This window comes from Mesoplodon mirus, assembly GCF_964341445.2.
Source record: "Mesoplodon mirus genome assembly, chromosome: 13".
In the NCBI taxonomy this organism is placed as follows: Eukaryota; Metazoa; Chordata; class Mammalia; order Artiodactyla; family Ziphiidae; genus Mesoplodon; species Mesoplodon mirus.
The window spans coordinates 5387326-5409768 of record NC_138989.1 but is presented as its reverse complement, the minus strand read 5'-3'; the positions used below and the strand labels follow the sequence as shown (position 1 = coordinate 5409768).

The 22443-nt window shown below is 55.0% G+C and overlaps 1 protein-coding gene across 4 annotated transcripts in view; it reads left to right on the top strand.

Annotated features, from left to right (window-relative positions):
- The window catches only part of AACS (acetoacetyl-CoA synthetase), a 49700-nt gene extending 31134 nt beyond the window's left edge, over nt 1–18566 (top strand). The window contains exons 10-18 of one of the 4 annotated variants that reach the window (XM_082640271.1): nt 816–940; nt 5002–5066; nt 5202–5324; nt 7171–7284; nt 7985–8110; nt 12609–12678; nt 13244–13302; nt 14114–14316; nt 16740–16995. In XM_082640271.1, the coding sequence (XP_082496397.1) occupies nt 816–940; nt 5002–5066; nt 5202–5324; nt 7171–7284; nt 7985–8110; nt 12609–12678; nt 13244–13302; nt 14114–14316; nt 16740–16877 (1023 nt within the window). In that variant the 3' untranslated portion in view covers nt 16878–16995. Of the gene's footprint in view, nt 1–815; nt 941–5001; nt 5067–5201; nt 5325–7170; nt 7323–7984; nt 8111–12608; nt 12679–13243; nt 13303–14113; nt 14317–16739 lie in introns of those variants that run through there. The other 3 variants (XM_082640273.1, XM_082640272.1, XM_082640274.1) reach the window with 3 other exon arrangements.
- The last annotated feature ends 3877 nt before the right edge of the window (nt 18567–22443 follow it).

Sequence of the window (22443 nt, the reverse complement as noted above, 5' to 3'; positions counted from 1 at the left end):
CCGGGCTGGCTCTGCCACTTTACGGTCTGTCTTCGAGACTGTTCTGCACAAAGCCAGGCCTCGTTCTTTTAGATGGCTGCACAGTGGCCGACTCCTGAGTGCTTGCTGGGTGCCAGGCGCTGTTTCCCACGTCCGACCTGGGTGGCCTGCTCCAGCGCCCAGGGTTCCCGGCATGTGTGCACCACGTGACCACGCAGCGGGCACCTCTGTTGCCTTCGGTCCCTTGTTGTCACCAGTGAGGCTACGGGAAACATTCTCTGACATGTCTTAGTGCACACGTGTGCGTTGATCCCTGCCAGAAACTCTTTTAATTTTAATTTTAATTTTGGCTTCCTTGGGTCTTCGTTGCTGCGCGTGGGCTTTCTCTAGTTGCGGCGAGTGGGGTCTACTCTTTGCTGCGGTGCGTGGGCTTCTCATTACGGTGGCTTCTCTTGTTGCAAAGCCTGGGCTCTAGCTGCGTGGGCTTCAGTAGTTGTGGCATGCGGGCTCAGTAGTTGTGGCACACGGGCTCAGTAGTTGTGACGCACAGGCTTAGTTGCTCCGTGGCACGTGGAATCTTCCCAGACCAGAGATTGAACCCGTGTCCCCTGCATTGGCAGGCGGATTCTTAACCTCTGCACCACCAGGGAAGTCCCTTACCGTAAACTGTTGACGGGGAATTGCTGGGCAGAGCGTCGTGCATTTGGGCCGGGCAGTTCTTGGCTACTTTGGCTCAGCATCGGGTGGTTTTCTAGGGATGAGAGAGGCTGCGTGACAGGGCCGAGGGGAGCCGGCCCGGCGCTGGGTTGACACGTGTTCCTTTCCATCCGCTCCAGGTCGGCTGGATGATGTGGAACTGGATGGTGTCTGCTCTTGCCACGGGGGCGGCCGTGGTCCTATACGACGGCTCCCCGCTGGTGCCCACCCCCAATGTGCTCTGGGACCTGGTCGACAGGATCGGGTAGGTACCCGGGATGCTCAGACACAGGGCGGCCGCTCTGAGGACCTGGCTGCCGTCTCTGGAATGCTTTGCCACCCTTGATGTCCCCCTCTTGGCGGGGGTGGCTGTGTGAGGGTGTGGAGGTGCCAGGAGTAGGTGAAGCTGTCAAGGAGGGTGGGAAGGGGCGGGCGCCCCTGACAGAGACCGACCACAGAGATCCATGTCGTGAGGAGGGGGCTGCCCCGCCCCCCAAGGCCCAGGGGTGAACTCTGAAACCTCCGGCACCGGGAGAGGGAACGTGGTCTTTTTTTTGTAACTCTGGATTCTAAGAACTTGCAGAGCAGCGACCCAGAAGAGAGGCAGACTGAGGGCTGATGAGAGCATTGTTTCACACGGGGCCCATGGCCGCAAGGGTGATGGAGAATAACCCGGGCTGAACGTACATACCTGTTCGGGGGACGGTGTGGAGATGCTCATCCAGGGGAGGGCAGGTCTGTCTCTGGGACGTTCCCAGCGTTTGGCCTTCCCACCCGCCTTTCTGCGAGCCCTCAGGGCTGGCCAGCGCCTTGAGGGTCTCCCCAGGCTCAGCAGCGTGCTTCCAGATGCCCCGCTGCCAGTGCTGCAGAAGGGCACCCCCGCCTCCCCGCAGTCCTGTTCATAGACGACAAGCGGACATCCTGATGACAGAGGCAGCGGCCAGCTAAGGGGCAGTGTCAGGGGAAGGGGGAAGTCGCCCCTCGTCTCCCCCAGCCCCTCCTCCTCGTCATTGCCAGAAAGTGTCAGAAGACCCTGTTCCACTGGCACTTTCTTTGCTGAGGAATTAATCATAGCCAGCTGATGCATTCTCGCCACTGCGGCTGGTGGTCACCGTTGGCCTAATGATCGTGCTTCCAGGAACGAGAACACGGAAGCTGGCAGAGCTCCTGTGGCCCAGAAGTCAGCCTCGCTCTGAAATGTTCTAATTATTTTACCTTTGAGTCCATTTACATTGGGGAAACAGGAGGAACCGCTAATGTTCTTAAATCCTTGGGCATTAATATTTTAAGTGTAACTTTGGCCTGGGTGATATTTAAATCCTGACATTTGTCTTGCAATATTAGCGAAGAAATTTATTTCCTAATGAGCTTGTTGCCAGTGAAAGGTTAACCAAATCCCCGGGAAGGTCTCTGCCCTGAGTACCTGTGAGCCGCGCTCAGGAGGAGACACTCTGGACGTGTATGCTTGTGCCACGGGAGGAGGGATGGAGGGAGAAAGGTACATCCCCGGGGCTTAGCGCTAATGGAGTTGAAGGATGGAGGGCCCAGGCAGACCCAGCTTTGAGTGTGTGTACGTGCACAAGTGTGAGTGTATATGCACCTGAGTGTGAACGTGTGAGTGTGTGTGAGCATGTGCACAGGTGCACGAGACTGTGAGCAGCATGTCTGTGAATGTGTGCAGGTGTGCGTGTGCGCACACGTGCACAGGAAAGTGGGTGTGTGAGAGGATGTGCACACGTGGGTGTGAGAACACCCATGCCTGTGGATGAGTGTGTGCGTGCATGTGACTGTGTGCAGGTGTGTGTGCAAGCGTGCATGTGTGAGTGCGTTCGCAGCCCTGTGGTCTGGGTCTGTGTAGAGCGCACGTGCTGGGTCTCCGCCTTACATCCTGGTTTGGCCTGTGCCCCGGACGCCAGCTGAGCCGTGGCCTTGGCCGCCCTCAGGGCCCCTCGGGCCTGGCCCTTCACCCGGCTGGGGGGGCTAATCTGCTGAGGTCAGCGAGGCCGGTGCCACTCGCTGGCCTGTGAGGGGCGCCCACGCGGGTGACAGGAGAGGGGGCGGGTCAGACGGGGTGGGACGCCTTCACTCCAGCTTTGCCACCTCCCGACGCTGAAGTGACACCAAGTCAGACGTGCTTTCACCTAAAATCCTGTGGGTTCGTGGCAGGAGGAGCGATGCTTCAGCACTGGCGGGGCGGGCAGGGGCCTCGCAGTGTGATGTAAGGGCCTCTCATGTTTAGAGTAACGTTGATGCACTTAGGGACGAAATCTTCGTTGACTGTCAGCCCACAGGCTTACTAACACGTTTCATAACTGGGCAGTTCTTTTGCAGACGTGAACAAGGTTAGAGGACGGATTGTCCCTTTGTTTGGGGTGTGTTGCTGGGCTCTCCAGGGCTGGGCCGGGGAACATTCTGGTTGGGGTCGGGGCAGAGCTCTGGGGTCTTCGTCCAGGTTTGCAACTGGGCAGGCAGTTCACGTTTAGGACTGCGGGACGCATGTTCCAGGCCAGGGGAGCGGCGCGTGCCGAGGCCCCAAGGGGACCGAGATGGGGGTGGTGCGGAGGCTGGGAGGAGGCCCTCGCGGCGGGATGTGGGCAGTCGATTCGGGCGGTGGAGCTGGATGAGGGGGGAGGGCAGGGTCCCCCAGTGATTTCGGGGCTGTGCCGCAGGACGGGTGTCTTCCGCGTGACGTGACACCCCTTTGGGGCGTTGAACTTGGTGGCGCTACACGATCCCCCCGTGAACTGTGGGGTCGAGGGCAGACCGGGGAGACCGGGGCTCAGGCTGGCGGAGCCTTGGAGGAGCTGCGTCTGCAGGCGGCTCCTTGCAGGGCTTCGGGCTGGGGCGAGCCAGGGAGCTGCCTCGTTCTTTGTGGGGTGCTTCCCAGCAGCACTCGCGAAAAACACACAGTGCTGAGCACATAGGCACAGGCGCCCGTGCTTCATGAACTCTGTGTTTTTTAAACCGCCTTACCCAAGCCCTGGAGACAGACGGGGAGGCCTGGCCGTTCCTTCACACAAGCAGGCCTGGGGCCCAGCCCCGGGGACGCCGTGGCAGTCTTTACACATCGCTGAGGGCACAGTTTGCAGACAGACACCTGCGACCTGGGGAGAGGGGGCGGATGGGGGATGAGCAGAAATCCGCATGCTGCTCTGTGTGGTTGGTGGCTGGAGGTCTCTGTACCTGTGGCTGAGGCCATCACTGCTGTCTGTCAGCGTGTGATGGGTCCCTGGTCTCCTGTTGAAATACGGGTGACGCCTTAATTCTCAGAGGTTATCGGGAATTAGCTAATCAGACTACCTGAGTTTATGGAATAAGTGAGGAGGGGGTGGGGATTGTGTACGTTTCCTGATCCCCACGACCTCCCAGCTCCCAAAACAGCCTTCACCAGGACACAGCGACCCAGGAGGCGTCTGCGGTTTTAGTGGTGGCAGGGTGTCCCAGAGAAGTGAAGAGAAGAAAGGGACAGGAGGCAGGAAAGACAGTAGTTCTGAGCCATGGATCCTGCCCCTCCCAACCCAGCCGGCCCTGGTTCTGTGTGTCTGTGCCTCTGAGCTCCGTCAAGCATCAGACAGCATATGGCTGTCTCCCGGGTCTCGCCAGCCAGGTGCGAAGGGATGGGTTTTGCCGCCCAGAGCGGGGAGGAGGGACCTGGATTTTATGGCCTCCTTCAGCCCCCAGGGGAAAACAGCCATTAGTTAGGCAGGTAGAGCTTTCGTGGAAGGAAACAGAACATGAAGTAACACTCTCCCCTTGAAAACACAATGATTTCTACTCAGCATAACGTGTTGTTCTCAGTGCAAACTCGGGGACAAAGGACTAGATTCTAAACGTTCAAAAAGAGAAGAAGAGTGGTTTTCTAAGTTTCATAAAAATGTGAGCTTATTTAAAAGGGGGGATGGGTCAGGAATTCCAGGCATGGCCCCTGTCCTGACAGAAGCTCCCACGGCCCTCTCCACTCCCCTGGAAAACGATCGTGAGCGCTCAGAATTTGTGGGGTCTCGATTCTGTGGCCTCCTTTGGTCCCCGCGAGAGAAAACATCCTGCAGTTGGGAAGATGGAGGGTTTATGTGCAGACAGTTATTTTAAGTAGAGTCAAAGGTTAAAGGGAGCCCGGGTGCCCTGCAGACGTGTCAGTGCTGGCCTCAGAGTAACGCAGGTGTTGGAACTGGCTTTCAACTACATATGAAGCATTCATTCAACCCAGAGAAATGACGTGTCTTGGATTTTGCCATCTTGTCCGAAATGGGTCACTCCTTTGAGAAAGCTTTGGTGCCTGGACTATGCAGGAGCCTTGACGAGTTTCTGGTGTCTTCTTAACTTCAGCATCACCATCCTTGGAACGGGTGCGAAGTGGCTGTCAGTGCTGGAAGAGAAAGACGTGAAGCCAGGTAAGCGTGCCTCCCAGGGCGTCCGTTCCCTGTCTCGCCAGCCGCGGAAATCAGATCCACTCTGTTACCTGGTTCCTGCAAGCCAGGCAGAGGGTGTCGGGTTTGGCTCTAACCTCTCAGTGATTCTGGCTCTAGTGGAAACTCACAGTCTCCAGACGCTGCACACGATCCTGTCCACCGGCTCCCCACTGAAAGCCCAGAGCTACGACTATGTCTACAGATGCATCAAGAGCAGCGTCCTCCTGGGCTCCATCTCAGGTACGGCCCCCGCCATGTGCCTGTGCCTTGGAGAAGGTTCTGGAAGAACCAGAGGACTCGGGGACCAGGCTTGGCCGTTAAGCCTGCTTCCCCTGTGACCCAGCAAGTCCACCGGCTTGAATTTATCTGCGTGAACAGTCAGCAGGGCATGCACGTTTGCACGGTCGATGTTCCTTATTCTCGGTAGTTATGTTCTAGGGAGAGGCTACAAACACCGAGTTCGCCATTCCTGAACCTTTGCCGGGCGTGGAGAACATACATACACACCGCACTCTGATCATAACCTTAGATCCTAAACAACTCATCCTGGTAGATTCTATTTTCTTTACAAAAGAGAAAACAAGGTTCGCACGTGCCAAGTGACTGGCCTGAGGCCACCCACTAGCTGGGTGCAGAGTGGGGTTCAAACCTGCTCCTGCCGCCTCAGAGCCGAGCTTCCCGCCCGCCCAGCGCATCCCCTGGTCCTCACCAGAGCCGCCTGGTGGGCAGGAGTGCTGCGGTCGGATGGGTGTGGGGCTCTCTGCTGGGCCAGCCCAGCCCATCTCGGGGCAGCCACGTGTGTTAGGCTCTCGGCCTGTCCACCTGCCGCTGTCCCGAGCGCCCCAGCTCCAACCCAGAAGCAGCACTTCTGCTCCCAGCACTGTGCTTCCTTGGGGCGCGAGACTGCCCCAAGCTTGCTGGTCACGGCCGTGAACGCGACTCTCCCGTCTTCATGGGACGCGCCAGCCGGTACCTCGAGGTGTCTGGAGGAGGGGGGCAGGTCTGCACGCTTCGATTCCGCCCGGAATTAATCCTGCCAGGTGTTGAAGCATCGAAACACTTTATGTGGGTTTCGATCGCCCTGCCCCACCCCGTTCATATACGCAGAGCGTGATCGGGGAGAGAAGACACTTCTTAAATCACAAGGCTGTCTTTTTAGGTGGACAAACAGGTGTAAAGGGGAGCACGGACACCAGTGTCCGGATCGCCGAGTCTAGGAAGGGACCAAGTCGGGGCTCCGTGTATGCCCCCTGCCCACGGCCTCCCCCGCCTTTCCTCCCTGGGCTGCCATCTCCAGCCGCTGTGTGCCCCGGTGGGCTCCGTGCGTGTCCCTCTGCCCACAGAGCATCCTGCACCGTGGGCACGTGCGAGGGGGCAGTTGTCACTGGCTGGGCCCAGGTCCAGGCGTTAATGCCACTCCCTCTTGATGGCACCCGGGGTCCGACTCTCTTTCAAGCCCCTCCCTGAAACAGAGTGTTTCGCATCCAGCACGTGCTCTCGTGTGGGAGACGCGCACTCCAGGGACCACAGGGTTTCTGCTTCTCCGATGATTAAGTGAACATAAACCACAGCAAAGAGACTCTGCACGTGACCCGTCTGCCGCGGCAGTTCCTGCAGACAGGTCTGATGGGGCGAAGCTTCCACTTTCGTGAACCTGAGTCTAGGATTTCCGTGCGACCACAAGCGGTCATTTATTTGGTTTCTCCTTTAGCACGTAGCCCTGGTCAAAACGATAAATCACCCGGACACGGGAGGTTCAGTCCAGTTTCTAAGTCACCTCCCCGCTCCCTCCCTGAAGAGAAGCTCAGCTCTCTGGGAGTTTTTCAGTATTTATCTGGAGAAAGAGTAGTATATATTTGTCCTCCAGGGTCTTTCTCCTTTATTGTTCATTAATAAAAAACATGGACAGTTTGTCTCAGTCTTCTGAATTTTTTTTTTTTTTGGCCGTACTGTGTGGCTTGTGGGATCCTACTTCCCCAACCAGGGATCAAACCCAGGCCCTCGGCAGTGAAAGCCCGGAGCCCTAACTACTGGACCGCTGGGGAAGTCCCGGTCTTCTGAATCTTGAATCTCCTTTTGTTTGCAGGTGGCACTGACATCATATCTTGCTTCGTGGGCCAGAATCCTTCCATTCCTGTGTACAGAGGGGAGATTCAGGCCCGGAACCTGGGCATGGCCGTGGAGGTGTGGAACGAGGAAGGTGACGGCTCCAAACCCTTTCTCTCTCTGGGACGAGGTGTGAGTGGTAACTTAGATACGCTTGGATGTGTAACTTTGCTTGGGGCCAGTTCTCCAAAACCGCCCCGTCTGAGGGGCCGGCCCCTGCCACTGCTCACAGACTGATGGCCCCCGAGCCTGGCTGAACACCTGCCGGGCTCCCCGGCCTCCTGCAGCCCGTCCGGCTGAGGAGTAGGTGTTGGCCTGCAGCACAGACGGAGGGCCACGTGCTTGGAACACCAGGCAGGCATGCAAACTTTGGGGACGCTGCTGAGGCCACCCCACTGCCTCAGTAGCCTCGTGCCCTGACCCTGATGAGGACCCAGAGCAAGGTGCAGGACCCGAGGGGCAGTGCGATACCATTTGTGCAGCGTTTAGAAGCACGCAAAATGACGTGTTATTCAGGTGCACGTAGATGTGGTAAAATTATTAATCCACATAAGGGAACGGTACAGGATTGAAGTCAAGAGCGAGAGCGGGGGGAGTGTGGTGGGGAACGTTAGCGTGGCTTTCGGTAACGCCGGGCTGATGGGCATGTGGGTGGGGCCGGCTGCATGGCTTTGGATATGTCTGAAATACTCTGGGATAGCTCATAGCTTAAAAAAAGAGAGAAGGAGAGGAAGAGAGCCGGGGCGTTTGGCTGTGGCGTGTGCTCAGTTTAGCTTTCATTCCTCCCCGGCCAGGAAAGGCAGTCTGGGGGGAGAGCGGTGAACTGGTGTGTACCAAGCCGCTCCCCTGTCAGCCCACACACTTCTGGAACGATGAGAACGGGAGCAAGTACCGGAAGGCGTATTTCTCCAAATTCCCAGGTGGGTCGGGATGCAGGTGCAGCTGCCCAGACTCCCGCCCGGGCTGGGCCTTCGGTGTCTAATTCTGGATGCGCCTGCCCGCTGCCGCCCCCCCTCCGCCCGAAAGCCCGGTGAGGCTGCTCGCAGCTCATTCCGCCAGAGGGGCGATGATGAATTTTTGATCAGTATCTTGTCACTGTCAGCTTGAAGCCATCTTACGAAACCCTAATCTGGGTTTAGATGACTGTTAAGCACCCTCTGTGCCCTGAGCCCCTTGGCCCGGAGCCCTGCTCCTGGCCGCCGGCATGACCCGCTGGTTTGCCTGCGTAGGGGCGGGAGGCCCACTCGCTTACCCAGGCTCGTCTGCCTGTCGGGGAGAGATGCGTGTGCGAGAGGTGTCTGGCTGGGGTTTCCTCTGTCTCACACCCCATCATCCAGTCCTCATGGAGGTGATGGGAGAAGAGAGCTTTTGCAGCGGGATGATTGATTCCAGGCCATCCCTCACTCAGGCTGCCACCCTCCGTTCATCTTCGGAGTGGTGTCTTGCCCCAGAGCTGGAAAGTCTCTTTATTTAAAGCTCTGATTCCTGCCTCCTTACCTTATTTCATAAGCAGCCTCGAGTGACTGCAGCTGTGTTTCATAATGTAGCAAGCCTTCTGCTCCAGAGTTATGTACACCTAAGTACTTGCTCTCTTCAACCTCTAGAAAGGTAATTCTGTTTTGCATAAACCACATGTGGTGAATCAGAAAGTGGCAGGTGACCATCAGGGGTAGAAGATGCCACAGGTCCGTCCCGTTTCTCTACTCGGCCTTGTGTGTTCCCGTGTAATGTCCCACGTAAAAGCCATCATACCTGGCATAGCACGTCGCATATGAGGGTAGCGGGAGCATCCCTCCCCGCCATGTGGCCTGGCCTCCGTTGGATGCCTGCTGCATTTAAGCCCCACCTTGGGTCCTGCCAGTGTGTAGCTGTTCAGACAGACTAAAGCGGACTAGAGAGAGAGAGAGGTTCCTCAAATGACCTTGAAGAGGAGTCAGGGCTCCTGTCCTAGGAACGGATTAGAACCTCAGCTTGAAGATCCGTCTAAGAAATGACATCTCTTTGAAAACTCTTTTCTGTCACCTTTTGTTATATATGCAAGGGTTCGCATGATAAATGTCTTTCAGGATTAATTTCAGAAAAAGTCTTTATTTCCAAAGCTCTGATATTCCTTCTTGGAGAAAACAAATACTTGGTGACCTGTTATATTTTCCATTTTTGCCTTGGCTGCCAGGAAACTCAGAGCTGCCATCATTGCTTTGTTGTAGCAGTCCTCTCACCCCAGTGCAGAGTTTCTGATTCTTTCAATAATCCCATCATATAGTTGGCTTTATAGGTAGCTTCCTCAAGTACTTTCTGGAAGTAGGTGTGACATACGAATAAATACGGAGAAATAAGGGCAGATGAGATAATGGGATCTGAAGCTGTTGGTCATGGTCAGGGTGGACACAGGCTGAAATTCTCCAGGCCCAGCACTGAGAGATTCTTGGACTCTACAGGACATGGCTCGATGATAAAAGAAAACAACAATAGGAGGCAAGGTCTTCCTTTCTGCAACAGGCATCCGACTTACAGACATCACTACCCTGAAAAATCAGGCCAGGTGAAAATGTAAACTGACAAGGTGCCGATATGGAAAAGTATCCAAGAATTTATTAAGTGACAACTAGGAGTTCAGAACCGAGGGCATTGTATCCCTTCTCTGTGAGTTTTTAAAAGGAAATGTATGCATGTATGTGTGTGAATGATATGAGCCATTTTGATTTCCTTTGTGACTTTTAATTATTTTTAAAAACCTAATAAAAATTTAAAAGGAAATTAAAAGCAGACTTTAGAAAGATTTAGATCATTCTGATTCTTCAAAGCAGTGATTTCAGCTCTGAGTTTCCTGGTAGTCAAGGCAAAAATGGAAGTATGATGGGTACAGGTGACTGAAGATGATAAATTCCAAATAGGAGACCAGGCCTGCCCATGCGCCATCAAGATTTTGAGCTTGATGAGATGGAGCAGCCAAAGCTTCCATTGACCCTCATTAGCAAAACAGGTCCAGTGGTCATAGGTCCTTCAACAAGAGAAGCGTGTATGTGCAATGTGTTGCTTATTTATATTTACATTTATGTACATGGAAAGCTGGGCCTTTTTTTTTTTTTTTTAATGTACAGGTATACATGCTCACTCTAAAAAGATTTCAGGCAGTAGACCTCCAGGAATTAAAAGCAGGAGAAAGGCTGGGTTTGCCCATCCATCCTGGTGTATTTGTTCACGGGTCCCATCACTGAAATGGGAGAGCAGGAGGAGAATCAGAGTGAAGCAAAATCACCTGCCATGAAAACAAGAGAGTTTGAACCGCAGGCCCAGGGGCATGGAAACCTAGAAGGAAACCCTTAATTTCTCTGATGTGGCAACCGGGCAGCAGAGCCTCCAGCCACTTGTGGATTCATCCCCTCAGCTTTGGTTTTGCAAGAGGTTGAAGCATGTCATTTCATTTTCACAAATGAAAACTTCTTCCGGGAGATTTGCATCTTCCTTTTTCTTTGCATTTCCAGGGCTTCAGTAAGGATCAGACTCATGGGAGGTCTGACTCCATATAAGCCAGACTGTGTGTCGATCTTGGCACCCAAGTTCCAAAATGAAAAAGGATTCCCAGGAGGTGGGTGGGACAGGCCCTGCTGCTTTGTCTGCAGCTTGCTGTCTCCTGGGACCACCATTTATAAGCCTGGTTTTCTGAGTAGCCATACACATGTGCTTCTGCAAAACTTTGGCATGTCATTTGCAAGCCTAGGAATGACTTTTCCACCCGTTTGTGTAGGGGAACCCTTTAAATATCCAATTAGAAAGGAGAGGTTTCAGCCACAGCAATCAGACAAGAAAAAGAAATAAGATGCATCCATATTGGAAGGGAAGAAGTAAAACTGTCACTGTTTGCAGGTGACGTGATGCTATACATAGAAAACCCTAAAGTCTCCACCCGAAAGCTATTGGAACTAATACATGAATTTAGTAAAGTTGTAGGACACAAGATTAAGATACAGAAATGTGTTGTTTCCCTGTACACTAATGAACCATCAGAAAGAGGAAGCAAGAAAACAATTCCTTTAAAGCTGCATCAAAAAGAATAAGATACCTCGTGGGGAAACAAAAGAAAAGGTTTTATTTTTTAGCTTGGGGAGGAGGGAGGAAGGCCCTCGAGGCCTCCCGTCCTCTTTGCTCAGAATAAATGACCTCATGAGGCCTTTCCTTCTCTTCCATGGCCTCCCAAGCACTGCACGCTTTCTGCAGGCGGGGGACCTGGGCTTCATCTCCGGAGAAGCCTTGGTCGTGGCTTGTAGCCACTTGTTGGGATGAGGGCCTCAACGGAGTATGTAGTCATTGGAGGGGTAGCCGCTCAGAGTCACAGGCCGACTGGGTTATTAGCTCTCACAGTTGGAACGTGTGTCAAGAACTGGGGAGGAAGAGATGGCGTCCGTGAGGACCCTGCGCTGGCTTGGTCTGCCATTTTCCCCTCGCTGGCTCGCAGGGGCTCTGGGGCTTATTCCAGGAGGCCAGGCAAATGAGTTGCGAGTTGCGCAGAGCCGGCAGAGCTGTGCTCTTGACTGCTCTCTCCCCGCCCCGGGCGCCTCCTCTATTTGTGGGACCCGCCAAGGGAGGAGGCCTCCAGGCAGTTCCCCTGTGAGGCGTGGCTTCTCTCTGCTGCTCCGTGTCGGGTGGAGGATGTGTCCAAAGCTGGGGCCTGATCCCTTGGATCTGCTGCTTTGCTGCATCCAGGACGGGGGCCTCCCCATGAATGTCACCAGCCCAAGGGCCCGGCTGCGCACTGTGGGCCACGTCGGGGTGGCTCAGGGCGCACGGTGTCAGTGTCACCTGATTTTTCCCTCTTCTCTGCCCTCCACGTGCCCTGGGTTTTGCCTGCTCGTTAAGCCTCTGTCCCCGTGGCTGGTGCCTTAGTTCAGGCTTAGGCTACTGGGACTGTTGCAGTAGCCTCCCACCTGGACATGCTCCTTCTGTTTATTCTGTTACAAGGTAGACCCCAACCCCTCCAGACCTGCTCCCTCAGCCACCCCAGACCACCCTCTCTTCCCAGGGCGGGGCTTGTACTTTCCCACCCTCCATTCAGAGGCCCCCCTCCAAGCTCCATTGATCTCCCCAGTCCCCCCTTCCCATCCTCACTGCTGGGGTTGCTCTCAGGCCCCGTGAATTCCCGCAGCCCTCGTTGGTACCTGCGGGAGAGGCGTTTCTTGCGCGCTGCCGCGTCTCAGACCTGGGTGTGGGGCGGACCCCACTAGAGGGCGTGCCCTTGGGGGTGGGAGCTGTCCGCTTCACTTCCGCCCCCAGCCTCACGTCACACCTGCTTCTGGGCCTCGGGTGTGTCTGTTGACGAGAGTTACGTTGGTGTCATGCCTTCCGAGGGCGTCTGACCAGGCAGCCGGTCAGGATCCTGTCCCCTTGGGGTGACCGAGTCCCTCTGCGCCCCCCCGGCAGGTGTCTGGGTGCACGGCGACTACTGCAGAATCAACCCCAAGACCAGGGGCGTCATCATGCTGGGCCGAAGGTGAGGGCTGCGGACTTGGCTTCTCTTCCCTGGGACCCTGCTTCCCGAGGCATCTGGGCGGGGAGAAGGGGGCGCTTCCCGTGTCCTGGACCCTTCCATCTGCTCGGCCTGCGGGGTGGGTTGGCTGCCCCATTTGGGGCCTTTCCTGGCTTCTTCCTGTCTCAGCTTCCCAGGGGTGGGTCTGGGCCTGACCCACATTTCTGTGCCCTGCAGTGGTGGGTCGGGGGGCTTTGGGGTGGGAGGCCTGTGGCCGACGTGCCCCCCATGTCTTGTCTGCCGTCGCTATGGCCCTTCCCGGAGTGAAGCGGGGAGGGGTGCCCGCACCCGGGAGGGGGCACCTGTTGGGGGGAGGGGCAGGGAGGTGGCCGATGTCCCCACACAAGGGACCCCCTTGATAGCTAGCTTTGAGTTTAGAGGGAGAAAGGGGGTGGTTGGGATTAGGAGCTGGGGAGGCGCCAGTGCTGACGGCACGTTGTCGTGGAAAGGGGGTGACTGTCCCTGGGACCCCTGCGGCGGGCCTCACTCCGGAGCCGCCATGTGTCCACGACCTCGTCTCTCTCTCCAGCGACAGTACACTCAACCCCAACGGAGTGCGATTCGGCAGCTCGGAAATCTATAACATCGGTGAGCATTCCCCTCTGTCCCGGCATTATTCTCAGGTCATCCAGGAGCGACACAAGGAGTGTCTCAGTGGGGACCTGCTTCCCAAAGATCCCACCTTTTGGCATAACTCTTGCCCCTTTGCCTCCGGGCATGAGAACAGACATGTATGAGGGTGTCCTTCTTTCTAGAACATGCCTCGTCCACACTGCTTGTATCTCAGAAAACCTCAGGACAGGATTCTTAAGGTCCCGTGGCCCGTCCCCATTCCATTCCATCTCATCCTCACGGTGAGCTCCGTCAGGTTGGTCAGCTGTGTCTACTCTTTATGGGTGAAGAAAGACACACAGAGAGGTTGTGTGATTGCTGACAGGCACACAGCACCATCCAGGACACCAGATAAGACAGTGGGCGTTATGGATGCACAGTAGAATCACCTGTGAGCCTTCAAAATGTCCCACTGGGGCCACGAAGTCAGCCTCCCAGGGAGGCGGCCTCATGCGGATGACAGAGTCCCAAAGTCATGTCCGGGTTGTGTAATCGGGGTGGAATCTTGATCCATGTGATTCCAGCCTTTCTTCCACCAGTGGAGTACCCTCGCCACGGCACTTGATTCCTTTTCTTATTTTTAAATTTGTAGTTGAGTAAGTAAGGTGGGTTCCCAGCTCCTTGTGAGACGTCAGCCCTTCCAGCGCAAGCTACAGCTCTCTGACTCTGCTGGTGATGGGTGTCCTGCCTGTTCCCCGGGGCTCTGGCCAGGGGGTCCAGGGGAGCCACGGCAGTCCCCATCAAGGTGGGGTGGTGTGAGAGCGAGGCCCTGGCCCTGTCTCCGCAGTGGAGGCCTTCAAGGAGGTCCTGGACAGCCTGTGTGTCCCCCAGTACAACAAGGACGGGCAGGAGAGGGTGATCCTCTTCCTGAAGATGGCTTCCGGCCACACCTTCCAGCCCGACCTGGTGAAGAGGATCTGCAGCGCCATCCGCCTGGGCCTGTCCGCCCGGCACGTGCCCAGCCTCATCCTGGAGACCCAGGGCATCCCGGTACGGCCCCGCAAGAGCCCGCATGCTTCCGGAGCTCTCATCTAGACGCTTGCTCATGCTTTATATATAGTTGGTCCCCGTTGCCTGGCAACCCCATCCTGTTTTCTTTTCTGCCATCTCCCTCTCTCTTTTTCTTTTTTTTTTTTTTAACTCTTCCTAAATTGCATGTAAAGCAACTTCTGCTAAATACCAGTCTTCAGAAGGCAAGCAGGCCCAGCCTGGCACGTCCAACTGGCTTTTCCCCTGTGTGGTTTTAGCGTGTGCTCAAATTATTAATGCAAAAATTAATTTTAACTTTTTAAAGAGTCGCTGGGTTGCCGTTGCTGTTGCCTTTTAACTTTAAGTTCTGCCTGCAGAAAGAAGATTTGAATCTATTTAGAGGCACAGCTCCAGAAAGCTGCCCCCCCAACAATACTTTGTTTAGGTTCTCAGTGGGGGAGGAGGTGCACTCAGATCGGATCACGGCTTTAACTTGTGTCGCTTACAAAACGAAGGCCTCTGTCAGCCGAGAAGACCTCTGTGTATACACGTGTGTGTGCACACAGTGTCAGTGCACAGCTGAGCCAAGCCTGCAGAGTAGCCGTTCACAGAGGCGGGGACGGGAACGGATTAACTGGGCCACCAGGGGAAGGAGAGTCTGGATGTCGCTCCCCAAGCAGGGGCGGGCATATGAGGTGCAGTTAGAACCAGGGCTTTTTATACCATCCACACGTTTCCTTTCCACTTTGGTTATGCGTAGGAAGGGCCTCGTGGCCTGGGAGTTCTCCTGAAGTTCTCTTCAGTGGCTCTCAGGGAGAGAAGGGACTTCTTGAGTCAGTGACACTCACTGCCTTTTCCCTGGTGAGGTTCTTAGGCTTCCCTTCAGTGGATCAGTTCTCTCTGGATGTGGAACAGTTTGGGGAACTAGAATGTGATAGTCCTTTGATAGAACGAATCTGTGTCCTTTGCTGCCGAAATGGTGATTCGCAAACTGTATCTGCTCAAAAGAAGAGTGGAGCAGTTTGCTGGAAGGTGAGGAACATCCCAGCCTGTCTTTCTTTCCGCCCTCAGCCTGGCTCTCATCCCCTGACTTCCAGGCACACAGTTCAGCTCTCTCCTCCTCTGTCCGCTTGGCCTGTGAAGTCGTTTCAAGGGTCCCTGGGGCTTTTTCAAGCACCCTCGTGTTCTCAGATCCCTGTGGTCTGAACTAATGGAGCGCTTCGGAGAGGATTCGCCCTGTGCCACCAGGCTGGGGGTGGGGTGGGTCCGTCCCAGCCACAGGGACTCGGGGCTGGACACGGCCAAGGTCAGGGCCGGGGGTCTGGTCGCACCAAGGGGAACACGAATGGGCATCTGAGGCCCTGCCAGGCTGGAGGGCCCGGCGGCCACGAGTGCCCTGATCTCAGCAGGTCTTTGTCACCCGTCACAGCTGACGTGCTGGCCCATCCTGACGGGAGGCTGTGCCTTATCTCTTGGGTCGGGGGGGTAGGGAGGGGGCCGAGCAGGAGTCCAGGGACCTTCTGCTCCACCCCCAGCCCTTCTCACCAGGAAGCAGGAGAAGGATTTCTTCTAAAATGATGCCTTGTTTGTTTTGTCAGCTGATGCAGGCTGTTCTTGGGGCTTTAAAGCACAGAAAGCACGCGAGACGCTTGCATTTCAGGGCGAGGGGCTGAGACACCCCAGTGACAGGTGGTCCCTCAGAAGCCGGTGCTCAGATCCTTAGTTAGTTCACACGTAGACTGAGGTTTTCAATGAATGAATTTTAATTACATCTCAGGATAAAAAAAAAAAGTGCCAGTGCGAGGAGAGATCAGGGCACCGGCGGCTTTATTAAAGGGCTCTCTGTTTGTTCCAGAATTTTCCTGGTCCCTAAACACGCCAGCACAGCCGCCAAATGACCATTGGGGTTAAAGATGAAACGCGTGCTACGAATTCTAGAGGGGCCTTTGAGCATTTGGACAGAGTCCGACTATGGGAAAAGCAGTGCCCCATCTCATTCAGATGACGGTTCTGGGGGAAGATTTGCCGGAAGTTTGGCGAGGCTCTTGGACAAAGCTCACTTTCCGGTGGTCAGGGACAGTCACAGGAAGCCAGCCCACTCCTGAAATAAGCTAGCCTTTCTAATAGAATACAGTGTAAGAAAGTAAATGTAAGTAAGGAAGAGGCAGTGTAACAGCGAGGCACGTCCGAGAGCTGTGTGCGCCTTAAGTCATCAGCTTGCCCACAGCCTCGGGGTGGTACTCTGGTCCCCAGTTTATGTTCCAGGGGACAAACCCAGGTTAAGGAACTTGCTCACGGTCACCCACCGAGCATCGCTCGCTCTCGTCGCCCCAGGTCACAATGGTCGTTTCGGCTTGGATGTGCCCAGATGTCAGAGCTGAGGGACTTCTTTCCCCTTCGGGTCTAAACGCTCTTTCTGTCTGCTTCCTCCCCTCCCCCGGCAGTACACCCGCAACGGCAAGAAAGTGGAAATGGCCGTGAAGCAGATCATCGCTGGGAAAACCGTGGAGCACTGCAGAACCTTCTCGAACCCCGAGACCCTGGAATTGTACCGGGACGTCCCCGAGCTGCAGGACTTCTGAGCCAGGCCAGCTGGCACGTCCCTGAGCCACACACGTCTGTACTGTCACTTCTTTGCGTTCAAGAAGTTACTCAGAGGGGCTTCCCTGGTGGCGCAGTGGTTAGCAATCCGCCTGCCAGTGCGGGGGACACGGGTTCGTGCCCCGGTCCGGGAGGATCCCACATGCCGCGGAGCAACGAAGCCCGTGCGCCACAACTACTGAAGCCTGCGCTCTAGACCCTGTGCTCTGCGACGAGAGAAGCCACCGCAATGAGAAGCCCGCTCGCCGCAACTAGAGAAAGCCCGGGTGCAGCAACGAAGAACGCAGCCAAAAATAAATAAATGAATAAATAAATTAATTAATTAAAAAAAAAAGAAAGAAATGACTTAGAAACCTACGGCTCTTCGAGAAGGAGTTTGCACCAAGTCCGTAGGCCTGGGGAAGAGCGATGCTGTGTTCTGCAGTTCCATCTGGTGGGTCCCTGAGTCTTCCACCCACCGCAGGGGGACCCTGACCTTCAGGGGCTGTGTGTGTGGTGGTCTGGAGAGTGTATGTCTTTGCACGCTTGCAGGGAGGAGCTGGGGTCTCCTGTGTGTGCACCGGCATGGCCGATGCCTGGTCCCCATCCAGGGCCCGCAGGCATCCTGGTGACGGCTCACCCCAGGGCAGTGACCGGCCTGCAGCCTTGTAATGTGGTTCCATTTCCCTCTCTTAAGGCCCAGATCTCTTTCTTCCCTTTGTTTTGGTCTCCTGGCTCTGGCCGCCACCCTTCAGGGCCCATCTGTCTGCTGTGGCACATTACCTGTCACGGGGCCCGTCCCAGGGTGACTTTACAGCATCTCACGGCAGATTCTCAGGACCCCGGGCCGACTGCTCTCCTGCTGTCTGTCTGTCACGGGCGGAATCTGGGCAGCTCCTGGGGTACCCATGTGTCACACCCAGCCACCGGTGCTCCCCAGCAGATAGAGTTCCAGTTCCCTTTGGAGAATGAGTGGGTTTCACGTTTTAATAGGGTCTCTTAATTTCACGGGCTTTGAGTGGTTTGAAATTTTTTTAATGTTAACTAAGTGTATGGTGTGTGGGTGTTTGAAGGCGTGGGTGATGTCCACGCCGTGGGGAGTGTCACTCAGGGATGTGGACGAGCCCCCAGGCCACTGGGCCTCAGGGGACGTGGCCTCACTGCACAGGGCGCCGGGACCTGCACGTCGCCAGCAGCTGTATGTACTTTTGAATGTACTGTTCAGTTCAGCCTCTTAACACACTCCTGTCATCGTAATGTTCATTTTTGTATTTTTTGAAACAAAGTACAGTGAAAAACTTTCTTGAACCCTTTTTCTCGTGGATTATAGAAAAGGGGTAGCACTGAGCTTACTGGAGTTCATTTATGACCACATTTTAAATGCAGAGTAAAGTCCGGAAAAGTGATTCTATCCCGGGATAGTAAAGAGGTTTCCCCTCAGGTGGCAGCTCTGATAAACTGGTGATAGGCAGAGTGTACCATTCAGAGGGACTCTGAAGCCAAATCTCAGCTGAAAAAAAAATGCATCAGGATTGGCCAGCAATGTCTGTCATGGCTAAACGATGGATTGTTTCTTGTCAAGTGTGAATGTCAAGTATAAACTGGGTATTGTAAGAGATTGGATAGGTCTCTGCCAACTTAAAGGCAGACACACAATGTTTAATAAACTATTTCAAACTTCATAAAAAAAACGGGGCAGGTGCTATGAGGCATTTAATACAGTAAGCATATACGTATATGTGCACACACCCGTGTGAGTGGCGTGCTGCGTGTTTTCTCTGAAGCCGGGGCTGGATCTGAGGGCCTAAAGCTGGTGCTGATGGGCCAGCCAGGAGCTGCAACCCACTGGGAGATGTTTGGCCCAGGTGGCGGGGGCATGTCCTGGGTCCCTGCTAGTTAGCGGCCGTGCCTGGTGACCGAATGGCCCCAGAGCGCTTCTCAGTGTGAAGCCACCCCCCAGAGGATGAGGACTTTCCTCACCCTGGGCTCCCCCAGGGCTCAGGGCCACCGGGGTTCTGGACAGCACTTTCTCATCATTGCAGGAGCTGGGTGCCCCTTGGGTTGTGCCTGGCTCTGTGTTGCAGCATCTGGGCTCCCCCCCTGGCAGGGCTCATTTTTCTTATGTCACGGCAGGTTAGAGGCCGCTGTAGGGCGGGTGTAGGGGCGATGGGTGCCTGGCTCCTCCTGTGCCCTGGGCTCCACCGTGCTCGCGTGGGGCTGCTCACCTCCAGCGCCCTGCCCGCGTCCCAGGCAGGAAGGAGGACGTGACCAGGGCCGGGCGAGAAGCAAAGAGCCTGTCCCTCAATCAGCATGCCCCGTTTGTATCAGCAAAACAATGGCTTTTCTGGAAAGCCCACCCAGTGCACACCTGCTTATGCCTCAGAGGCCAGAACTGGCCGCAGGCCACCTCTCCCTGCGGGGGAGGCTGGACAGCTGAGTGTTTTTAAACTGGGCCTGTTACCTTTGTGTACAGGCAGACCTCATTTTATTGCACTTTGCTTTATTGTGCTTCGCAGATATTGTGTTTTGGGTTTTTTTTTTTTTTTTTTTTTTTTACCAGTTGAAGGTTTGTGACAACCGTGTGCAAATCTGTTGGTGCTGTTTGCTTGCTTCATGTCCTTGTGTCACATTTTGGCAATTCTCGCAATATTTCAAACCCTCCACCTGCAAAAAGATTACAACTCACTGAAGGCTCAGACAGAAGTTTTTAGCCATAAAGTATTTTTTAGTTAAGGTACATACATTTTTGTTTTAGATATAATGCCATCGCATAGTTAATAGACTACAGTATAGTATAAACCTTTATTCGCGCTGGGAAACCAAAAACTTCGTGTGACTCTATTGCGGTGGTCGGGACAGAACCGGCCATGTCTCCCAAGTATGCCTGTATTAGTTTCCTGCTGCTGCTGTAACAAATTACCACAAACTTAAACCAGCATGAATTTATTATAGTTCTGAGGGTCGGAAGTGTGACGCAGGTCTCGCTGGGCTAAAATCAGAGCGCCAGCAGTGGTGTTCCTTCTGAGGGCTCTAGGGGGCGCCCGTTCCTTGCCTTCCAGCTTCTGGAGGCGCCTCCCTCCTCGGCTGGTGGCTCATCCCTCATCCTCAAAGGCTGCAGCATCTGACACCCCTGCCTCCCTCTTCCACGTACAAGGACCTCTGTGATTACCCTCAATCAAAGGGCTCACTCAAAGAATCCAGGATAATCCCCTATTTTAACATCTACTGATTAGCAAGCTTAATTCCGTCTGCAGCCTTAAATGCCCCTGGCCACATAACCTAACGTTTTCACAGGTTCCAGGGATTGGGATGTGGGCATCTTTCTGGGGGTGGGAGTGGGATTATTCTGCCTACCTGGCTTTGCAAACTCCGCCAGGTGCTGTAGGGCAGGAAGAGGCAAGAGTGGTGGTCAGGAAGGCGTGAGCCGCGAGCCGGGAGAGTGAACAGTCGGGACCCCTGGTTGCTGACTGCCCCCGGGCGGGGCTCATCCTCCCCGTGTGACCGGCCTGCCAGCCTCCTTCCCAGGGATCAGGTCAGGCCCGGGACCCCCGGCCCTCTCCTCCGGCCGGGTGCTTGGAAGCCACTTCGTATTGACTGTGCCTGAGGAGTCGTTAAGGCTTACTCGCCATGCCCTTTAGTTCTGGCAAGACGTCCCAGGCCGGCTGAGCCCACATGTCGTTATTAATAAGCCGCGCTGGACAACTTCATTAACGAGAGACAGATGGGCTGGAACAACAGCCCACTCCATCGCCCGCGGAGCCAGCTCTCCCGTGGAGTGCCTTGGCCCCAGCATCGCTTTTCAAAACCCCGGCACCTGCCGGCCAGCTGCACTGAGCCTTGCTCCCTGCTCCTGTCCTTCCCGTTCCCACCACCTCTCAGCAGCAGCTCCAGGGAGCCTTAGGACCTGCAGCGCGGCCTGGCCGGGGCTGCGAGGTTCTGTGCCCCTGGTCGCCTCCCACGGGTGACAGAAGAGAGTAGGGAAGGAGAAAACGGGCAAGCTGACTTCTGGAAAAGTCTTCCATCCACCCGGCGCCCGATCCAGACCCTCCCTGCCGCCCCCGCCCTCCCCCAGCGCCACCCTGTCACCCCGAGCACCACTCGTGCACAGAACACAAGAACGGTTCCGGTTCATTAAGCAAATAGGTGTTGAACACACAGCCAAGGTGATGGGGGAGCCTGTCGGATTCCGCCGGGAAGCCCAAGCTGGCGTTGATGAGCCGAGTTGCCGTTTACATCAGCACAAACTCATTCTAAAAGCCTGCTGCCATCATGTCCCCAAGCCTTGAAGGCTGTCATAAATGGAAAAGAAAAGGCCCGTTTAGATGATGTTTAAAATGCACTGTGGGCTAAGTGCTGGCTCCTTGTCACGGCTGATCATCTTGGAGCGTGCCCTTGGCCATCACGGCAGTAAGTGGATGGTCTCATAATTTCATTAGGTGACTTCCATGGGAGAAACCGTTGTTAAGTCAATTCATTATGCTCTGGAACGATTTCCAAACTTTTTCATCTTGGGACGCCCTCCCTGTGCTTCCTCCTACTCTTTCTTTCCCCGGCTCGAACTGTAAATCACGAGTCAGGCTAGGTTTTGGGGAGAGGAGAAGGGACAGCTTGGACCCAGTTTTCATTTTCTGGGCTTCGAGCTTGCTGGTCTCATCATTCCTGCTCACCATTTACCTGCTGAGCGTGGTCTCATTCCTTTTGGTGTCCGCTTGCATTTTTCAATCATGACTCAGGATTTTCCTGGCTACATGTAACAGAAACCCCGATCCCAACTGGCTCAGGCGAAAAAAGGGTATTATTGGCTCAGTTTTATTCTGAAAACTCAAGTGCTACGACTAGCTTCAAGTGTGGCAGGATCCAGGGGCTCAGTGATGTCATCCATGTTCTCTGCCCCCATATCAGTTCTGCCCTCCTCTGTGTTGATCACATTCTCAGATGGCTTCTCCTCTCAGGAGAGCAAGGTGAATACTTACGGCTCCAGGATACGTCCTCACAGGGCTGCGAGGGGAGAAACATTTTTTTCCCCTAGCAGTTCCAACGTGAGTTCCCATGTTGAAGCTCATTGGACTGTTTGGATCATGTGCCCAAACCTGAGCCAATCACTGTGGCCAGGAGGAGAGACTATGCTGATTGGCTAAGCCTGGGTCACATGACTCCCCGGCAGGCGTGGAGCCGGCTCCTTCCAGTAAGCGGGACTGAGGGTGAGGGAGGTGGGTTCTGGAGGAACCTGTGGCTTTGCTTTAAGAAGCAGAGGCAGGCGCATAGCACAGGGAGTTCAGCTCGGTGCTTTGTGACCGCCTGGAGGGGTGGGATAGGGAGGGCGGGAGGGAGACGCAAAAGGGAGGGGATATGGGAACATATGTATATGTATAACTGATTAAATTTGTTATAAAGCAAAAAAAATAAAATAAAATAAAAAGAAGCAGAGGCAGGGACTCCCCTGGTGGTCCAGTGGTTAAGACTCCGAGGAAGACTCAGCGCTTCCACTGCCGGGGGAGCGGGTTGGATCCCTGGCCAGGGAACGAAAATCTCCCAAGCCGGGTGGGCACGGCCAAAAAAAAAAAAGAG